This window comes from Anabas testudineus, chromosome 6 (assembly GCF_900324465.2).
Source record: "Anabas testudineus chromosome 6, fAnaTes1.2, whole genome shotgun sequence".
NCBI classification, from domain to species: domain Eukaryota; kingdom Metazoa; phylum Chordata; class Actinopteri; order Anabantiformes; family Anabantidae; genus Anabas; species Anabas testudineus.
Window position 1 is genome coordinate 16,197,925 of NC_046615.1, and position 20,481 is coordinate 16,218,405.

The following is a 20,481-nucleotide window of genomic DNA, read 5'->3' on the forward strand; positions in this document are numbered from 1 at the left end:
TGAACCGTTAATCATGGCTGCTTGGCCTTTCATTAATGAAAGGAATTAACATCAGCAGCCAGGGGACTGCAGCCACGGCCGGCCAGGACACAGAGAAAGTTTGTTTCAGAGAGGATTTATGAACGGGCCCATGTCCCTGCAGCTTCCTGACTAATACAACACTTTATACACATAGTTCACTATGAAAAACTGCACAGTTATTTTATATGTATTTTCATATATTCTCCAGCTCTCAGTCTGTCCATGAAAACCGACTAGCATCAGACAGACATCATACTATATCTCTATTTCATAGCTGCACACATTTAACTCTAACTCTGTCTTGTCCATTTCAGCTCCAACTGAGTCCCCGCTGAGGCCGAGTCTCGGTGAGTCTGCATTATTTCTTTTTATTTGATATTATGATCATACAGGTAATTACGCCCTGAAAGGACCAGGTATCATGCAGATTGTCTCTAACTGTGAGCATATGGTGCATGTGTGTATATAGTGGAGCTCCACGGTAAACATGCCGTGCTGCGTGATGACTTTGATTCCAACCTCCAGGGAGAGCTGGACCCCAGCATCTGGTAGGTGGAAAGGTTTTAACGCCTCTTGTGATCTTACGGTGCAAACAACCTCCCTTGATACGTTTTGCTTTTGCTTTTATATAATCTTAGCTCTCCGTTCTTTTCCTCTGGTCTCTTGTCTTCTCCTCCCGTCTCCTTTTCACAGGTCTGAGTGCAGTAACTGTGAGTTGGGAGAGCAGTGTGGTGTACTCATGCATGGCAGAGCGGTCACTTTCTGTGAGCCCTATGGAGAGCGAGAGCTGGTAACTGCCATGTTTGACCACATCATGACCGCTGTACATTTTATGCCCCATTGACCTTCCAGTCAAACCAGCCGCAACCACAGCTAGAGTAAATTACAGCATAGTGACTGTAACTGTAAAAAAGCAGGACTGAATATCCTGTGATATAATGTCACTGTAAAGTACGGTATAATCAGGACAATGCCTGATATTCAGCATGGCACACAGACATCATACACACACACACACACACACACACACACACACACACACTGATAATTGCTTATCAAAGCTATTCATGCCCACTTTCAGTCTTTATAATGTTGATTTCAGCTGTTTACTGTTTTGCTATAAGAGATGAAAGTCACCCAGCAACAGAGAAGTATTTAGTGCCCACTGATTTTATTTACTTCAATGATAAGCATTTGCTTGGTCTGTCACTGTTCCAATTGTTTGATGCCACTGCCTGGCAGCTCTTCTGTCAAGTGCAACAAGCATGCACGTCCGGAAACACAAAAACATTTACACACACACACGGTCTCAAACGGAACAGCACCAATAATCAGTACACTCACACGTTCATGCACACACAGCATATCTGTGCTTCTCCAGAGCTCTGTATCACTCTCACACACACGCACATTTTATACACTATACACAGTGTCAAATAAAGCCAAAACAACTATCTTTTAACCTATAAGTGATTTTATTCATTATAAGATCCAAGATTATTACATAAAACTACAAACTTAGGTCATATTCTGATCTTCTTTGTGTGTCTTCCTCAGACCACGGTACCTCTGAACACCAGCACAGCCTCAGTCCTGCAGTTTGCTCTGGGTGAGTATGCTTTGCTTACGTTGTGACTACATTAAGCTGATTTTATGTAACTGGCGTTCATTTACCCTCTTCAAACATCACAGCCCTGCGTGCAACAGTTTTAGCCAGGCTGGATAGTGGAAGTCTTTGTCATTCTCAGGGAACAGTCATGTTTTGTCCTGTTATATATCAGTAACCAAACTACTACACAGTGTATTTCTTTGTCTCTGTCTCTTGCTTCTCTCCCTCCCTACTATAACAATTATAAATGATTTACAGTATTCTGGAAAGACACCCAGAAGGCCACCGCAGAGTTTTTAGATGTGTTGTATTTTTCATGTCCATTACATGCAACCTCCAGTTGTCATGGGGCCGCGACAGGGAGGAAACAGGAAAACATACTGTAGCGATGACCCCTCTCACCCTCAAGCCCCTCCTGTGGTTCTCTCTCTTTTCCTTTTTCTCGTCGAGTCTGTCCACGCTTTGCGCGTCATTAATATACGTTTGTGTCGCAGTAGTTGTCCATCAAGCCATCCAGTAGAGCAGTGCAGTGAAGTGGTGGCAGGTTAATGCGCTGCTGTATTCGGGGGGGATGTAGCAGCACGGCAGGATATACTGTACATTCTGCACAGCGTCAGAAAGTGTGGGAGGAAGGGGAGAGCGGGTGGAGAGAGGAAAGGTGGGAATGTACAGGTTATTCTGCTTCCTCCATTAGTAACCTTTGACCCTTTCTGCTCCCCACAGAAACTACACATGCCTGTATTTTAACGATACGACATTCCACATAAACTCTGCAAATAGAAATGCACAATATGAGCACACATGCACCAACAGTGTCAAAGTATATTTGGCTACATCAGCATTTCTCCTCAGCCAAACCGCTTCATACCACCTAAGCTGCTCACTGATCGCTTAGTTCCACCGTAACACCATTCAGACACAATTTTCCACTTGGTTGAAGAAAAGAGTGTCGCTACAGTCAGTAAGGAGAGGCCACCATGCTGTCCCTGGCTGCTCCTCAAAGCAAAACTCCTCAAAGGATTAGTGCCCTGCTGATAAAATTCAGTTGATGGAAAACGGAAACTAGCTGATACATTTTTTTAACTGATGCCTTTACAGTAGTGTCGTAAACTGTATGTCTGCTCTCTGTGTGTGTTTTATTTTCTCCAGGCTCAGGCACCTGCCGGTTCAGTTACTCAGACCCTAGCATCACTGTGTCATACAGCCTAAGTGGCAACGCCAACACCTCAGATGACTGGATCACACTGGAGAAGATCAGGTCTCTCTCTCGCTCCTCTTCTTCCTCATCCATCCTACAGTCCTTCCATCTGTTATAAACACCCGCCCTCTCTTTTTTCCCTCATTCACACCTCCCCCTCTCAATTTGTCATTCCTCTCCTGCTTGTGCCTCGATGATCCCTCTGTTTTTCATCCCTCTATCCATGTCTCTCTCTGTTTTGTCAGCTTTCAAACGGTGGCATAATGTAATGATGCTCTTTTCTAACTTCATTTTTTAGCTACAGTAAGTGCAAGTGATATTTTTGTATAAACACTGGAACCAGCTCATAGATCAAACACTATCATCATCTTACTTGGACTCCTCTTGAACCTGGTTTTCTGTTTGTTCTGTCCTTGTGATTAATGATGATTGATTATTAATCATTAATAAATAAAGATGTAACACATAAACACAGCCACCGCACACACTCAAGACCCTCATTCTGTGTGTTTTTCTATCCTCTAGAGCTCCTATCAACAGTAGTACCATTATCCACCTGCTTCCCCTGCCACATCACTCCAGGGCTGATGGCGTTCGTTTCCGCTGGTCTCAGGAGGCCCCCCAAGGCCCAGAAGGCTACGAGTCCTGCTGGGGGCTGGACAACGTGCTGCTAGTTAATGCTGCTCACAAAACACCCCTCATGGAGGACAACTTGGACCCTCCAAACACTGCCAACTGGCTTTTCTTCCCTGGAGCCACTGTCAAGGTACTGATTAAGAGGGGACTTTATCAACAACTCTATGTATTTAGAAATATTATCTAAAGAGAGTTTTTGCGTCAAAAATAGATTTTCTCAAAATCATAAGGTGCTTTCATCCTTAGAGGAGGTGGAGAGTATTTCACCATGAAAGGTGTTTCAGTTCACAAGTGTTTTTTCTTAAGATCACATATTGAAAAAATGCTTACAAGCTGCATATGTTCTTGTTGTGCAGCATGCATGTCAGTCCGAGGGAAATGCTCTTTACTTCCATGGTGGTGAGGGAGTTGGCCACAGCTTTGCCTCTACCCGAGACATTGACCTGCACCGGGAGGAGGGAAGGAGCTACTGGGAGGAAGATTTTGAGAGTCTGCCATCAAAGTAAGTAACAGTCACATTCATGATTCATTGAAGTGAAGGTAAAATTAAGCACAACACATGCACTGAACTAAATACAGACAGAGTTAAAGGCTTTAAAAAGTTTTTAAACGTGGCACCGACTCAGCTGACCTGCTACTGAGAGTATGGTTCACTGCAATGAATCTATCGGTAATCGTGAGGTTTCCACCTCGACCAGTTTCAGAAAGGACATGACAGGCTACGACTGGTTAGAAGGTTTATTTTAAGAGGTTCAGAGAGAGATGAGAGAAACCAGGAAAAAGGAACTGGAGGGGTTAGTTAAACAGGTGAGTACAGAGCAGGGGAGCTGAAAATAAGACTGTAGGAGAGAGATTTCAGAAAACTGAAACAGGGGCAAAACAAGAAAATCACATCCAGCATAGAGGTTGAGAAACAGTCCAGGGTCAAAAACACAAGGTAACAAAGCAAAGTCCACAATCTGAATTCTAAAAGCTGAGTTCCAATGAACAAGCGACAGGTCAGGGTGTCAGAGACAGAGTAATTTACAGGTCCAATCTGGGTTAGACAGAGAGAGCAAGGTTCGAGGTCCAGCTCTGATTTTAGAGTTACAGGATCCAATCACAAGAAACAAGGCTAGAGAGTGGCTTCACGTGAAGTGGTGCAATCTGGAAATGGATAGAGAGCTGCTTATAAAGAACAGGGCACAGGTGCAACTGATCATGGCCGATGAGTCGAGGGAAAGTAGGAGGGAGAGAGAGACAATTAAACCAAATCTGGGCTTAACGGGAAGTCAGACTGTAGAGCAGAGTAGCTGCGACTGGGTATGGGTGAGTAAGTGAATGGGAGCAGAGGGCAGGGAAGCCAAGAAAGGACCATCTTTTATGAATATAGGGTCAGTTTAGATGATAAATTAGATTTTAGTTACATTATATATTCAGATATTAGCTGTAAAAAAGACAGGGAGGGTTTTATTATGATATAAAAGCATTGGTATTTCTATGTGTACACATGTACATGCTTTGACACCTGTCACTTGTCATGTGTCAAGCATGCAACATGCAGTGTGCTGCACAAATCCGAGTCAAGCATGGGGGCTACGCAGGTGCATGCCTCTGACTGCTACAAAGATAGGCAGTCCAGGCAGGTAGAGAGATAAAAGGAGAGCCATGATAGATTGTGTTAGTGCCAGAGAGTAATTAACAGACCTCGTGCACCAGGTCTGCTGGTATGTTTTTCCATTTATGGTCCTGAGTTCAACCCAGAGTGTGTTTCTGCTGGAGCATGTCAACATGCTGCACTGCATGTTTGCACCCACCTGTCAGGCATCATGCACTGACACATATGAGGTAGGCAGGCAGAGATTTTGTATTAATTGTACACTCCACCAACTGTCATTTAAACCAACAGCGGCTTTGACAGAGACATGCCAGCCTACACATTGTATGACTGAAAATAGCGAAAAAGAGGGGGAAAGGCAAGGGGAGAGGAATAGAATGAGAGAGGGATAGAGGAACACAGGAGAGGGCTGACACACTGAGTTAACTTATGTCACCGATAATGAGGAGCCACACTCCTCTGTGCAGAAATATGTCTGCATGTGTATGTGTTCTGTATGTGTCCTCTTCCAGGTGATTTATGCAGTATTCCTGGCTTGTGTATTTGTTTACCAGCAATGTGTGAATTTTAGCAACTGTTTCCTGACTTTAGTAAAACTGCAGAGGGAGATGCTGTGTAGAAAAGGCAATCCATAAACATAAGTGTTAATGTTCTTTAACTTGTTGTTGGACCCTTAAAAAAAGGAAATATAAGATTAAAATCAATAATATCAATCAATCATTAATAAAATGGTAGACGAGAATATTAACATATCATGCAACATAACATAAGGCATAAAAACTATAACATCAGACATAATAACATTAATGGAAATGTGACACTAAATGAAACACACATCAAGAAAACACTGAAAGAGCTTGAAATACATAAATCGCCCTAGTACAGTAAACACCAAAGATGGCGACAGGTGACAGCAGACATCAAGGTCCAACGCAGACTGACAACAATAAGGTGTAGTTGATTTTCATTGCTAACAGAGATAAATGCTTATGAAGCTCTCAGCTAAGCTTGTGGAGCTTTAACAAATAACACACACTCACCGCACCTCTTGTGAACTGCTCTGTAGTTTTTCTTTCACTGACTTTCCATCTAAGCGGAAGAGGGTTAAATAATTTAATAAGTATTTAATCATAAATGTTTTACACTCAGAAACTCATTTTCCTTATTGAACGCCGTCGTCTCTCTCTGTTTTTTATTCAGCTGGGACATAGAGGGAGCTGTATATGGGACCCAGTGTGGAGAGATCGAGTCGGGCTCAGCTCTGGTGTTTGAGAAGGAGGGCCGAAGGAGGGTGTGCACCCCCTACCTTGACACCACATCTTATGGAAACCTCCGCTTCTACTTTACCATGGGTATGGAAGTGGTTATGGTTATTTTACTTTGGTTATGGTTATTTTTCTCTTTGCAGTTTGTTGCACATGCACATCACATTGCATGAACATGTGTTGGTTTTATTTAGGCGGTGGTGACTGTGATCCAGGCGAGTCCCATGAGAACAATGTGATTCTGTTTGGACGGTCTGAAGGCAGGAGGGAGCGCGTGGTCCTCGATACTTTACCATACTCTTCTTACAGGGTGAGACACACAAAAAATATGCAGTCTCTCAAAAGCCAATTTACTATCCTTCCTTTTGTTGTATGATGTACTCCTGTGTTTCCCTCCCAGACTCCTGGAGTGGTATCAGTGGCACTGCCCACTGAGCTACAAACACCAGTCACCCAGTTCTGCCTGGAACAGCGATCACATGGGGGTGCTAATCGTCATGTATGGGCTGTGGACTTCATGCAGCTGCTCCCTGTGCTACCTGGCACTCTTACACATGTTGCTCAGTTCTCCATCAACCTCGGCTGTGGCTCTTACCAGCCTGCCAACAGGTATGACACATTTATAAACTGGGTTAGTTTGCGTCCTTTTAGAAGCACACAATGCTGCTATTTTGAACAGAGTGTCCAAGGGAAGCTCCACTCATTTGACCACAAAGAATGAGAATGTGAGGTCAATTATTTTACCATTATATTCCTTTATTTTTGCATAAATTAGTCTTCACATGTCAAACAGTTCCTACTATTTGAAACTGCAAATATACAAAGCAGCAGAGTGTGGTTGTAAAAAAAAAAAAAGAGACTAGGCAGAGACGTGATTCTGGGGTTTCAGAAGACATAAGTAAATCTTATTTTATTTGGTTTGAGTTTAGAGCAGATCAGTGATTAGACACTAGAATCAATACATGCCATGAGGATGTTCAGATACGATTGTCTCTGTTTCTTTCCATTAGTGTTAGTCTGGAGTTTTCTACAAACCAAGGTCGGTCCTGGGCTTTGCTTCACACTGAATGTCTGCCAGAGCTCTGTGCTGGACCCCATCTACCTCACAGCACCATTTACTCCTCTGACAACTACAGTGGGTAAGAATAAATCTGAACATCTGTAGTGTGTGCAGCTCTGTTTGTGTATATATCATTCACTTTAATTGTACAACTTGTGTATACAGTACTATAGTAACATACTATGTTGTACCTTTGTAGGTGGACAAGAATTTCAATCCCTCTACCCAATGCTGCACTGACAGAGACTACACGGTTTCGCTGGAAACAGTCCGGGACTGTATCAGGCAACATGTGGGCTATTGACAATGGTTAGAATTATATATACTTTTCACATTATTCAAAGGTTTTCCTGTCACGGTTTGTAATGCGGGTTACACATCAACATTAATTTCTTTAGCCACAGATAGACTCCAACTTATTAGCGTCACAATAACTGTATTATTGTATATCTCAACAGTTGCTTTGTTTAAAGTAAAAGGTAATCATTGCCATGTTTTTTTGTTTGTTTGTTTGTCTGTTGTTGTTGTTTTTAAGTGTATATTGGTCCAGCCTGCCTTCGCTTCTGCTCGGGCAGAGGACACTGTTCACGCACAGGCTGCAAGTAAGAATCTTCTTTTTAATAAACCCAGTAAATTCAGCGTCTCTTCTCCATAATTACTCTGCTCATTATCCACCTAATGACTGGCACCAATCACCATTCAAAATTAATAAAATTGTATTATGGTTATGACTTATTAATGGATTTTCATTATCTGTGTCTGCTTCCTCCTCTCCTCTCCTCTCCTCCGTCTGTTTGTCTGTCTCCCTCCACCTCCCAGATGTGACCCAGGTTTCAGCGGTCCAGCCTGTGAACTTGCCTCCCAGACCTTCCCAGCTTTCCTGTCAGAGAGCTTCTCCAGCCCTCGCCTCTCCTCCTACCACAGCTTCTCATCTCTTCGTGGAGCTGAGGTCAGCTTTGGCTGTGGGGTGTTGGCCAGTGGCAAAGCTCTGGTCTTCAACAGGGACAGTCGGAGACACTTGGTTACGGCTCCACTGGACAGTTCCCAGGCCAGGTACTGGAAGTGACGATAAAGGATTTTAAATGTAAAACTAAAAACTAAAAAGAGTCGATTTTGCCATCGGTAGAATGGCAAACGGCAATCCACTCTCCTTCTTTGTAAATCTCCATGCTAGTAGATGAATTGTGGTCATGAGGAGGACTGCAGATGGAACGAGAGACGAAAGGAGAGGATGAAAGTGTGAGAGAGAAAGATAGAGAGGGAATGATGAAGTTAGATATGACATCTGTGCTAGATTGATTATGCCTGTTGCGGCTCTCAGTGTGCCACCTGATGGCCGTATTTAATGCCGGTTTCCTGGCTGATTGAGTGAACAGCTGCCTAAAAGAGGAAACTGCAGCGCTAATGAAAGCACTGCTCAGCCAAGGACAGAGAGAGCAGGAGGTGGCAGGCAATCTGAGACAGATGATGGACATTATAATAAACTTTACATTAGTATAGATACAAATATGCCTGCCAAAACATAGATGAGCACGTGAAAAGACAGACGCTCATGATACCCAAGGACTACAAACTGTGAATACATGGATGTGAACTCAATTCACACTCTGTCTTACTCTTTCTTTTCCTGCACCTCCCCTCATCTAATTTTGTCCTCATTCATGTAATCATCTCATCCATCATCTTGGCACCTCCCTCCCACCACTTTGCTCCACATGGCTGTTTATCTGCCCTTTTACCCCTTTCTCTCAATTCTCCTTCCTGAACACACTCCTGGTCACTCTTCTTCTCATTCATCAACTTGCCCTTTTCTCTCTTTCTGTGTCATTTTCCTTTTCGCTGCTGCTCACCTTCTCGCCACTGATCCTACTCATTCATGCTTTCATCTTTTTATGACTTTGCGACTTCTTTGGTTCTCTGCAGGTACTTACAGTTCACTCTTCGACTGGGCAGTCGTAGCACTCTGAGTTCGTGTCCTGCTCCAGACCAGCCAGGAGAGGGCGTGCTGCTTCATTATTCCTCAGACAACGGCATCACCTGGACGCTGCTGCAGCACTATGCTTATCAAGGCTTCCATGAGCCAAGGTACCTGTTGTGCTTAGTGTGTGTGTGCTTGTGATGTACAGGCTTGTATTCCTGTGATTCCATGGAGACATTATGACTCCATTATCACGCACATTCACACTGCTAATGGTGTGGAGGTGTAAACTGTTGAGTCAGTTAGTGTCACCTATGTGTGTAATGAAGACAAAATGGGCTGGCCTCCAGCTTTAAGAGCCAAGTCTCTGATCTCCTAGATACTGAAAAGGTCAACAAGGGTCAGTCATAGAGGGTAGGTTCTAACTAAATATCTGGTTTAGGTACAAGTGCAGGTTCTTACTGTGTTTTTACAATAACAACTTAACTCAACTCAACTCAACTTTACTTATAAAGCCCTTTAAAAACAGCTTTGGCTGACCAAAGTGCTGTACACAGTTAGTCAAAAGAAAAACAAGCAATTAAGACAATACTTAAAACAATGAATAATAAATAAGATGACAATAAAAACAAAATAATAAAACAAAGGAACAAACACAGAGTCTTCATGCTGAATTAAAAGCCAGAGAGTAACACCATAATACAGGAATCAATCAGACTTTTCTTTGTTAAAAGAACAAATGTGTCCACAAAAGACTATAGGAACGAAACGTATGATAAGAATGGCCATCTGTACTGTGTCAAATCTATTTTGGATTGTCCAAATGTTTGTCCGTTATCCACAACCAGCAGACTGTGATTATGTGAGCTTTATATCCAAGTCAGAGCATGAGTCACAGTTCAGTCATTCTGAGTAATTAACTCCAGCTAAAACGTTTGGCATTACTGATGCTGTCCACAGATATGGCTTACAAGTTTTACATTTGTGGGTTGTGATCATGGTGCATACACAGCTCAGGAAAAGCAAACTTTTTATAAGTTTCAATGAAGCTAAACAGTTTCTTTCCCCAAACCAGGATTGTGTCAGTTGAACTCCCGGCTGGTGCTCGGAGGTTTGGCGTGCAGTTCCGCTGGTGGCAGCCATATCACTCAGGCCGCGGTCACGATGTTTGGGCCCTGGATGAAATCAGCATGACCTCTGTGCTGTTTAATACCATAAGTCTGGACTTCAGCAATGTTCTAGATGTCACCCAGAGTCTTGGTTTCTATCTTGGTCATGTCCAGCCCTACTGTCAGCATGACTGGACCCTCAGGTAGGAGACCTAAATCTCTGATACAAGTGGAAACACTTGTTTCTTGCTCAACCAAATGTTATCATATTGGAATAGTTTGAATTCCTGTTTACTTTATATAACACTGACATTTTAAGTTGCTTTGTAAATTAATTTTGTGCAGTATTTGTTTATTTAAAGCTACCATGTGTAATTTCAATGTTTTTCCAATAGTATTGTCCAAAAACACACTGTGGCAGTGACTCATGCCAGATTCCACCAAGGGATATAAAGATAAATGATCTGAAAGTGCACCAGTTTTCACATTGTTCTTTTTAACCAATAATGTGACAGGTGGTTAAACTGAATATTCTACATTTTTGGCTTGAAAGGATCTGTCTTTAAACTATGGTCAGGTGCATATAAAAGCACAAAGAGGTTTTACTTCCTGTGATCATTCATCCTGTCAACACAAGCTGTCACTTGCATGTTCTCTCCTAAAAATGAGTTCTGTGTATGTGATGGGAGAAAAATCCACAATCTTCTTTTATACAGACATTTATTAAAAGGTTTCTCTGAGGACAGTTTAAGGCTTTGGTCTTCCAAATTAACCTTTGGATAACCAGCACAAAAATCAATTCCAGCCCTGCAGCAAGTGACACCTGTCTTGTTAACCTACTCTTTAAGATCATGTTCCACAGCATTTATCATCTTATGTTGCAGTTTCTCTGGCGAGCCCAGCCCTGGATCCAGTATTCGTTATGTGGAAACTCAGTCGATGCAGATCGGAGCTTCTTATAGTCTGCAATTCTCATTGGTCATGGGCTGCGGCCGCGAGCCCTCCCCTCACATTGACACACAGGTCCGCCTGGAGTTCTCCACCAACCATGGCCTCACCTGGCACCTGGTTAAAGAGGTAAGGAGAATGAAACATCCACCTCTCTCCCCCAATGTTAAGCGACTGTTACTTTTGTATTCACGGGCTTGCTCACAGCCTTGTTCATGACAAAAGAAAACTTGTAGAAGTCATCCTGGAGCAAAACTAGGAAAATATAATTTATTTGTGATCATGAATATTGATTTACCCCATTACAGTCTCCGTAATAATGTATAAATAATGAGAGTCTTTAAATGTGACACTTTGTTTCAGATGAGGAATTGTACCAATTACTTTTTATCATCCTACTATTAACAAATACATTGCAATACTTGAATCAGCAAGCAGATTATCTTCACATGATTTAGCAAAGACTTTCTGTGATCACAACTGGCTCATAAATATTCATGACACACAAAGTATCTGCCAAGATTTGTATTTCCTTTGTAACTGAATAGGGAGTAATGAGACCTCCATCAGTGAATTTTCTCTAATTCTCCTATTTACATGAAAATTCAGTCATCTGGTAAGTGCAGCTTGTAACCCACTGAATGTCCTGTACTGTTAATCCTTGTTTGTCTTCCAGTGTTCAGGGTCAGCGATACTGTAATCCTACTATTCCCATTGACATGCATACTGTATACTGTGTTACCTATGACATTTTTGAGAGTATGTCTATAATATTCAATATAATACTGTATGCTGCTTTATAAATGACCAATCAGGCACACAATTAACTTTGTATTCTAATATTTTCTTTATCTAGGCTTGTCTGCCGGGCATGCCAAGTTGCTCTGAATTCACAGCTCCTAGTGTCTACCATCCATCAGAGTTCAAAGACTGGAGACGCATCACTCTGTCTCTGCCTCAGAAGACATGGTAAGTAACATACATCTGTACTTCAATAGGCATTTTTTGCAGATAATAAGCACAGTGAATGGGGAAAACAGTAAAATGTATAGGACAAAGTTGAAAGATAGGGCACTACAAAGCATCCACACATTACTGCTAATGGCTGCATGTCCACACACAGGCACACAGTCCTTATTCACATCTCTACTAAGATGTGGACATCTGCACATTATCTTAAAACACCTGTGGGAGAAAGTAGCACATGCTGTAAAAGTAGCCTTTGTGCACGCTGTGTTATCTCAGCACTGACACAACCATTCGTCTTGATGCTTGTGGTCAGTTTAGACACATTCTAACCTGCAGTACCCAGAAGAAACCCATGCAGGAATGGAGAGAACAAGAAAACTCTACACAGCTGGCCTGCAGGTTCAAATCAAAAACGTACTTTCAGTGACGTAAAGGTGCTAAACACTGAAATATTGTGCCAACAGTATGGTGATGCAGCCACAGGCTTTGAGTCCAGTGTGCTTTAGCTATTACAGGATGTTGGCATGATACTTGTATTTAAATATAACCATTACTACTACTCAGCACTACTCAGTTTATGAGGAACACATGTGCCGTAGCTCACACGTCAGGTCAAACAATCATATAAACCTTCCACACTGAGCACTATAACCTCCACCCCACCTCTATTTCATTCTACTTCCCTGCTCTTAATAAAAAAGGTGGCCTAATCTCCTGTGGTGTACTATGAGAGGTCAGGGGGTCATGGCAGTAAATGATAATAACACAGTCCTGGCCAGCTCTGTATGATCAGTAGGTGGGCTGTGTTGATATGAGTCACAGAAGCAGTGGTGGTAGAAACCTAAACCTATATAACCTACCGTATATCCCACTGTCTACACTTATACTGCTATTCGTCATTACTGTACGTGCAGCAAACAGCAAGCACTGAAAGACACGCACTGCACACACATTCACATCTACAGCCTGCCATATAACACAGGTGATGTGGTGATATTATTACCTTCTCTCTGGCATTCGTTTCACAAAACTGCAGAACCTACACACACACTCACACTGAACGAAAATACACACACACACATAAGATAAGATAAGATAAGGTTAATCTTTACCTGCCTGAACATTAAATCCACAAATCTACCCCTATAACCAAGGTAGATTAGTAAATATACAGCAACATGATGTGGTTCATATTCTAGAAATCACTGTCAGTATTTTTAGATTATATATTTTAAAGATAATGTAATGCATGTCTAATATTATATTACTTTTGTGTCATTGCAATTACATGATTGCAGTTCTTCTTCCTCAAACTTTAGGTTTACTATACATTATTTTCATCTTCAATAGTGAGAATCTAGTTAAACATTTTTTGTGTTTGTGTACCGTCTGTGTTCAGGTCCAGTGCCACAAGGTTTCGTTGGATCCAGAACTATTATGGAGAACAGGATGAGTGGGCCTTGGATGACATCTACATCGGCCAGCAGTGTCCCAACATGTGCCACGGACACGGCTGGTGTGACCATGGACACTGCAGGTCAGCATTTCACTCACGGTCACTTGCAGATTAAACTTGCTGAGGTTGTTTTTTATTACTTTTTCAATATTTCTCAATCTGAAGGTCAGTACAATAAATATTTTTTGACGAATGCTTCTGAGATCCATATTAAATCATAGAAGAACCCAGACAGAATAAGAGGCTCAGCTACTCTCATCCCTCGTAGGTGTGATGATGGATTCTCAGGAACAGACTGCCAGCCCTCCTCCCCCCTCTCCTCCAGCGTGCTGTCTGACTTTGAATCCCAGGATGCACTGTTGGCTACATGGCAGGAAGTCATCGGTGGAGAGGTGGTCACCCCTGATATGGGCTGTGGGGTAGTCTCATCTGGATCATCTCTGTACTTTAGCAAGGTAGAACAACTAGAAATTATTCCTTTTGTTTTTATAAGTTATCCAGAAAGGTTAAAATATATAACCAAGTGCATTCCTAGGTTTAGTTTATTAACATTGCCCGTTAGCATGCAAGAAAGAAATCAGGCATCAGTGCTATGATTGTCCATGTGTTTTTTGGCGCAAATCCAGATTCAGATGAAAAAAATGTTTTGTTATTATTAAAATAACCAATTCAGAGGATTGTGTAAACTTGGCAGATGCCAGTATTCCCTGATTACTTTCTAGTTCTTACTGCCAAAAACTGCTGATATTTGACCTCTGAATTGTCTCTACCCAGAAAGCCATAAGATTTTATTTAATCATACCACAGCACTTTAGAATAATTGATTCCTATGTGATGGAAGCTCTGCAATTTGCATCCAAATGCACACCTCTGACACGTTGTAGCAGCCTCATCACTTGCTGGAACACTACTTGTTGCAGCTGTTACCAGGAAATGAAAACGTCTCCGACTTGTTGGACTAACAATTGTTCTGTGTGTTGTTGCCAGGCTGGGCTGAGGCAGCTGGTAAGTTGGGATCTGGACACCGAATGGGCAGAGTTTGTGCAGTTCTACCTGCGGGTGGGGGGAGACTGGGCGGAGTGTAACCAGGCAGACAGCAGGGAGGAAGGAGTGCTGTTGCAGTACAGCAATGATGGAGGAATCAGCTGGGGTCTCATCGCTGAGATGTACTTCACTGACTTCACCAAGCCTCGGTGAGAAAGCTGATTAAAGCAGGAACGTTGGTACCTCACATTTGTCATGAATGTATACGCTGTAATAGGACCATCACTGACCTTTCTCTTCTACCGTTCTCAGCTTTGTCCACTATGAGCTCCCCTTGGCCTCTAAGACACCTTCCACAAGGTTTCGTTGGTGGCAGCCCCTTCACTCTGGGGAGGGCTATGACCAGTGGGCGATTGATGATGTCATCATTTTGTCAGAGAGGGAGAAACACATAATGCCCATGGCCAGCCCTACTCTGCCACAGGTCGGGAAGAGTTTCTTCCTTAGACTTCAGCTTGTGATCTTTTGTTGTAGATAAACTGAGATAGAACAGCTATAAAGTCTTGCCTCTCTGCAGCAGTGTCTCCATATTTCTCGTGTGTTCTGCTGTGGACACTGGTACCTTTTTACATAAGGCAGTGTCATAAATTCTCCTCTCCTCTATCTCACCAGAACTTTTATGAGAAGCCAGCATTTGATTACCCTCTGAACCAGATGAGTGTATGGCTGATGCTGGGCAATGAAGGCATGGAGAGGGACAGCAACAACAGCTTCTGTGCTCCAACAACCTCTGCCATGGTGTTTGGACGTTCTGACGGAGATAGAGTGGCTGTCACTAGAGACCTGGCCCTGCGTCCCGGCTACACCCTTCAGTTTAAGGTGCCTATGTGGAAAGTGTACAATCAAAAGAAACAGAAATACTAATTAATCAAATTGTTTGAAATTTTTCTGGCCACTGTGTCTCCTCACAGTTGAACATAGGCTGTGAATCAGAGTTCAGCACGTCTGCCCCAGTGCTGCTGCAGTACTCTCATGATGCCGGTCGTACCTGGAGCTTGGTCAGAGACGGTTGTTACCCAGGAACCCCAGGGGTCGGGGTGTGTGAGGGCAGTGGCCGGGAGCTTAGGGAGCCAACTGTCTACAACACTGGAGACTATGAGCAGTGGACAAGGGTCACGGTGGTGATACCACGCAATGTTGCAGCCAGGTAGCTGTAGTAACAGATATGCAATCTGAAGACATTTTTATTAAACATCAACTGAAACTCACAGTTTCCAGCTGTATCTCTGTCATTGTTTAATACTGTCTGTGTCATTTTCCCAGTAAAACCAGGTTCCGTTGGTTCCAGGAGAGCAGCATGTATAGGGATGCTCCACCATTTGCTTTGGATGGGGTCTACATCTCTGAGCCATGTCCAAACCACTGTGGTGGACATGGAGATTGCATCTCTGGAGTCTGCTTCTGTGATATGGGTTACACAGGTACTGAAATAGGACATATAAAAACAAGGTGTATTTTTCATGTATCAATGTGTTTAACCTTATGAGTCTTTATTTTTCTCATAGTGGAGCAGGATAGTTGTGTCCCATCTGTTGCCAGTCCCACAGAGCTGACAGAAGGCTTTGAGGGAAAACTGAGTCCACTCTGGCAAAGTCTAAGTGGGGGACAAATTGGTGGGGGCTGTGGCGTCATTGGTGAGGGCAAAGCCCTTTATTTCAGTAGCCCTGGGAGGAGGGAAGCCCGCACCGTGCCCCTAGACACAACTAACACAAGGTGTGTGGAATTCACATCCATCAATCTGTCATCAATAAACACTGGAGTGCAAATGTGTATTTTATACAGAAATGTTCTTATCACTGCTTAAATACAGGTTGGTTCAATTCTACATCCGCATTGGCAGCAAGAGTTTGGGGCCCACTTGCACCAGGCCTCGCTCCCGCAATGAAGGTAATAGTCATATAGTGCAGTAAGACCCACTGCTGCATTCATGTGGCGATTTCTCAACACTGCAGTCTGTAGAAAGCAGCTCAGTGTCTGATCTGATAAGTTCACCACTGGCTTGTTTCCATCTGTTCCTTCTTGCTGTGTCTTTGATCAGCCTTGTGATCTAGCCAAGCCTGTGTAACTACCGATCTGAGCGTCTTTGTCAGTGTATTTCTTGCTAGAGAATTAAAGTCTACTGGCGTCCGTCCTGTTCTGTTAATCAGTCAGCAGATAGTGGATCTCTAGCCTGCAGCAGTGCTGAGGGCTCAGTCGGATCGTTTCTGCAGCGTCAGATAAAACACTGCCAGCCTCCTAAACAGCTTGTCTCTAATAATTTGAGTCCTTTGTATTTGTCTAATATTATCTCCTAAATATGATTGTAGGTGTCATTGTTCAGTTCTCCACCAACAATGGTGTCCAGTGGCAGTTCCTGAGGGAGCTGGACTTCAGTTCCTTTCTGGAGCCCCAAGTTGTGACCATTGAGCTGCCACCTGCGGCCAAAACCCCATACACAGTATTTCGGTGGTGGCAGCCACAGCAGGGTAAGTGCATAATCACGTTGCAGATGAACGACAGATGAAATGATGAAACTACTGCTGTGTATATAGTATCTTTTTTAGATAATAGCTCAAATGTTCTTTTTTTCGTTTTTACTCTTGATTCTTGTAGGGAAACACTCTGCTCAGTGGGCTCTGGATGACGTCCTGATTGGTATGAACGATAGCTCCAGAACAGGTTTCCATGACAAATTTGATGGAACAACCCCTCTGAGGCACAACTGGTACCGCATCCAGGGTGGGGAGGTGACTGTAGATTGTTTGTCTCTGGACACAGCACTTACCTTCAACTCCGAAGCCATTGATAGTAAGTAATACAAGCCCACAACTGTTTCCAAGGGCCTACACACATACATTTGCAGTTAAGGGCTTGACTACAGAGCAGACAGTTTATACATTTTGTGGGCACAGAAAGTAAAGGAGTAACTCACCTCTCTCTCAACTAACTAACTAAACTGAATAAGTCACTTAACACCCAGCTGCTCCACTGAAGCGTCTCTGCTTGCAAAATGCACGATATAAAACAATATACACATACGTGTGTAGAAACATCTACAGTATCAAACCACACACACACAGACCCACAAACAAATAACGTGTTTCACAGTATTACACACCCAACAGGCTGAAATTGAATCACCCATTTACTGTGGCGCCGTGGGTCCTGCATTATTAATGAGAGCAAACCTGATTGAGCATCCTGCCCGTTATTTATGCCCACATCAAGCTGTGAGCAGATTTACTTTGCACAAATATTACATTACAACTGGGTCCATTCATTAAGTGTACACAGCAGGAGCAATTTGACAACACATCTATAAACATAACGTTCCTGTGTGCCTGTGAACACTGATTATCAGACTCGATGGCTGTTCCCACATATGCTGAAACGGACACACATTTCACATTTAACCCTGCATTATGGTTTTGTATTTTTTTTTCCATTCGGATTTGGACTTTGAGTTTTGGTGTACACTTTTCATTTTGTGATATATAAAGTGACATATTTCTGATTTAGTTTTGGCTCCATTCAAGTTTTAAAGGAACTTTTCTATTTTTGAAAGACACATTTTTACTTAATGACCTAGTGGGATTTCTAACAGGGGCTGTTAAATCATTGTGGATAGTAAATGTACAAATATAAAGCTGACTTGACACTGTGTCTGCAGAGAAGCCGAGGTATGCAGAGAGCTGGGACTTTGAGGTGTCAGGCTCATCATTCCTGCAATTTGAGCTGAGTATGGGATGTAGTAAGTCCACTTCCTTCTCCCATGGTGTGCGGCTGGAGTACTCTACAGATTGTGGTCGTCACTGGTCTCTCATTACCCCAGAGTGTGTGCCCCCAGCCATCGGCTGTGCCGGCTATACTCAGAGTTCTATTTATACATCCACCCAGTACAAACACTGGAGGAGGATCACCGTCTACCTGCCCAGTGCTGCTAAGTAGGTGTTTTTAAACTTTATACCCTAAATTAGACAGTATTAGTTTATATTCTGAAAGCACATAAACTCTTTTTCCATATCTTGCTGCCCTCAGTTCCCCCAGAACTCGGTTCCGTTGGATCCAAACCCACTTCACCCCAGGGGCAGAAGGATGGGCTCTAGATAACGTCTTACTTGCCCCTGGCTGCCCGTGGATGTGCTCTGGACATGGTCTTTGTGACAATGGACGCTGCATGTAAGAATCACTGGCTTGGCTACACAATTAATTTTTAGTAATTTTTACACTTACAATGTCAAAATGTGACCCTCAGGTGTGACAAGGGTTATGGGGGGACACACTGTGTGCCTTTGGCACCCTTACCATCTATACTAAGAGAGGATTTTAATGAGAACCTGCAGCAGGAGACCTGGCCTGAAGTATATGGAGCGGAGAGGGGAACACTGAGCGGAGAACCTCTTAAATCTGGAACTGCCCTTATTTTCAAAGGGGTAGGCATCCTCGAAACTAACCAGAGAGTTTCCAGAGAAATTATAAGATAAATTACATACACAGCTGGAAATCTTTAGATCACTGACCAACAGTCTGATTGATGTTTGTTTACAGGATGGTCTGAGAATGATTGTGTCACGTGATCTGGACTGTACAAATACTCTCTACATCCAGTTCTCCTTCAAATTCATCACTAAAGGTACCACAGAACCTTTTGGTTTAACTGTGTAACTTTTGTAACATTAATTAAATGTATTTTTTAGTGAAGTGCAATAGTTCATCCTGTTTGCCTTTTTTAGGTGTCCCAGAGCGTTCCCACTCAGTGCTGCTGCAATATTCAGTAAATGGAGGAATCAGCTGGCTGCTACTGGATGAGTTTTACTTTCCAGCATCTACCGACACTCTGTTTCTCCACCTGCCGCTGCCAACCAGTGCTCAGACCAATGCCACACGGTTCAGACTCTGGCAGCCTTACAACAGCGGTAAGTCGATGATGCATTGTGTCCAGGGACAGTAAAACTCTTTCTGCTGACATTTTTCTTTCCTCACATACACCAGATTTCTACAGTCAGTGTGAATATATCTCAACAAAATACATCTCCTTCAGGTAAGAAGGAGGAGGTGTGGGTGATAGATGATCTCATCATTGATGGCAGCTCCTTACACAACCCACCAGTGGTGATAGACAGCTTTGAGGAAGGCCCCAATGACTCCAACTGGCTGTTCTTTCCTGGGGGGAACACTGGCCTCTACTGCCCTTACCAGAAGACTGGCCTGTAAGAAAAAAGAATTAAAGATGTGGAAAAAAGTGTTGGTACCCTTCCGTTAAAGAAAAACCTAAAACATTCACTGAACTAACTTGAAACTGACAATTTACTAAAAACTAAGTGGTAATGCTTCTTCTTTTTAATACTCTGCTTTGACTACATCGAAGAGCCTAATGATGATAACATTTGCAAAACGATGTTTTTACCATTGACTGCTCTTTATTTTTGTGCTTATGTAAATGGTGCAGGGAGGAGGATGAGTCAGCCATGGTGTTTGTCTCCAGCGAGCTTGGAGAGCACTCCATTACCACCAGGGACATTGACGTAAATGAGAACACTATCATCCAATTTGAGGTACACAAACAGGGCTTTGGTGACTCATTTTCCAAAGCAACAGTCCTATTACTTACTCATTCAAGACATAAATCATTACTCATCATTTTTGATGATGTTGTGTATATATGCTGTATG

The 20,481-nt window shown here is 42.9% G+C and overlaps 1 protein-coding gene across 1 annotated transcript in view; it reads left to right on the top strand.

Moving 5' to 3' along the window:
* The window catches only part of reln (reelin), an 82,615-nt gene that overhangs the window by 49,896 nt on the left and 12,238 nt on the right, over positions 1-20,481 (top strand). Inside the window, 36 exon segments of the mRNA XM_026365754.1 lie at positions 336-368; positions 491-569; positions 715-811; positions 1,579-1,630; positions 2,780-2,888; positions 3,354-3,594; positions 3,821-3,966; positions 6,262-6,413; positions 6,521-6,636; positions 6,727-6,935; positions 7,337-7,465; positions 7,586-7,695; positions 7,922-7,988; positions 8,206-8,439; positions 9,310-9,471; positions 10,380-10,616; positions 11,298-11,490; positions 12,218-12,330; positions 13,730-13,867; positions 14,055-14,241; positions 14,774-14,979; positions 15,083-15,254; positions 15,443-15,649; positions 15,742-15,977; positions 16,094-16,251; positions 16,336-16,543; positions 16,641-16,717; positions 17,137-17,295; positions 17,423-17,617; positions 18,480-18,753; positions 18,848-18,988; positions 19,065-19,242; positions 19,358-19,442; positions 19,543-19,725; positions 19,851-20,019; positions 20,259-20,364. Of these exon segments, the coding sequence (XP_026221539.1) occupies positions 336-368; positions 491-569; positions 715-811; positions 1,579-1,630; positions 2,780-2,888; positions 3,354-3,594; positions 3,821-3,966; positions 6,262-6,413; positions 6,521-6,636; positions 6,727-6,935; positions 7,337-7,465; positions 7,586-7,695; positions 7,922-7,988; positions 8,206-8,439; positions 9,310-9,471; positions 10,380-10,616; positions 11,298-11,490; positions 12,218-12,330; positions 13,730-13,867; positions 14,055-14,241; positions 14,774-14,979; positions 15,083-15,254; positions 15,443-15,649; positions 15,742-15,977; positions 16,094-16,251; positions 16,336-16,543; positions 16,641-16,717; positions 17,137-17,295; positions 17,423-17,617; positions 18,480-18,753; positions 18,848-18,988; positions 19,065-19,242; positions 19,358-19,442; positions 19,543-19,725; positions 19,851-20,019; positions 20,259-20,364 (5,558 nt within the window).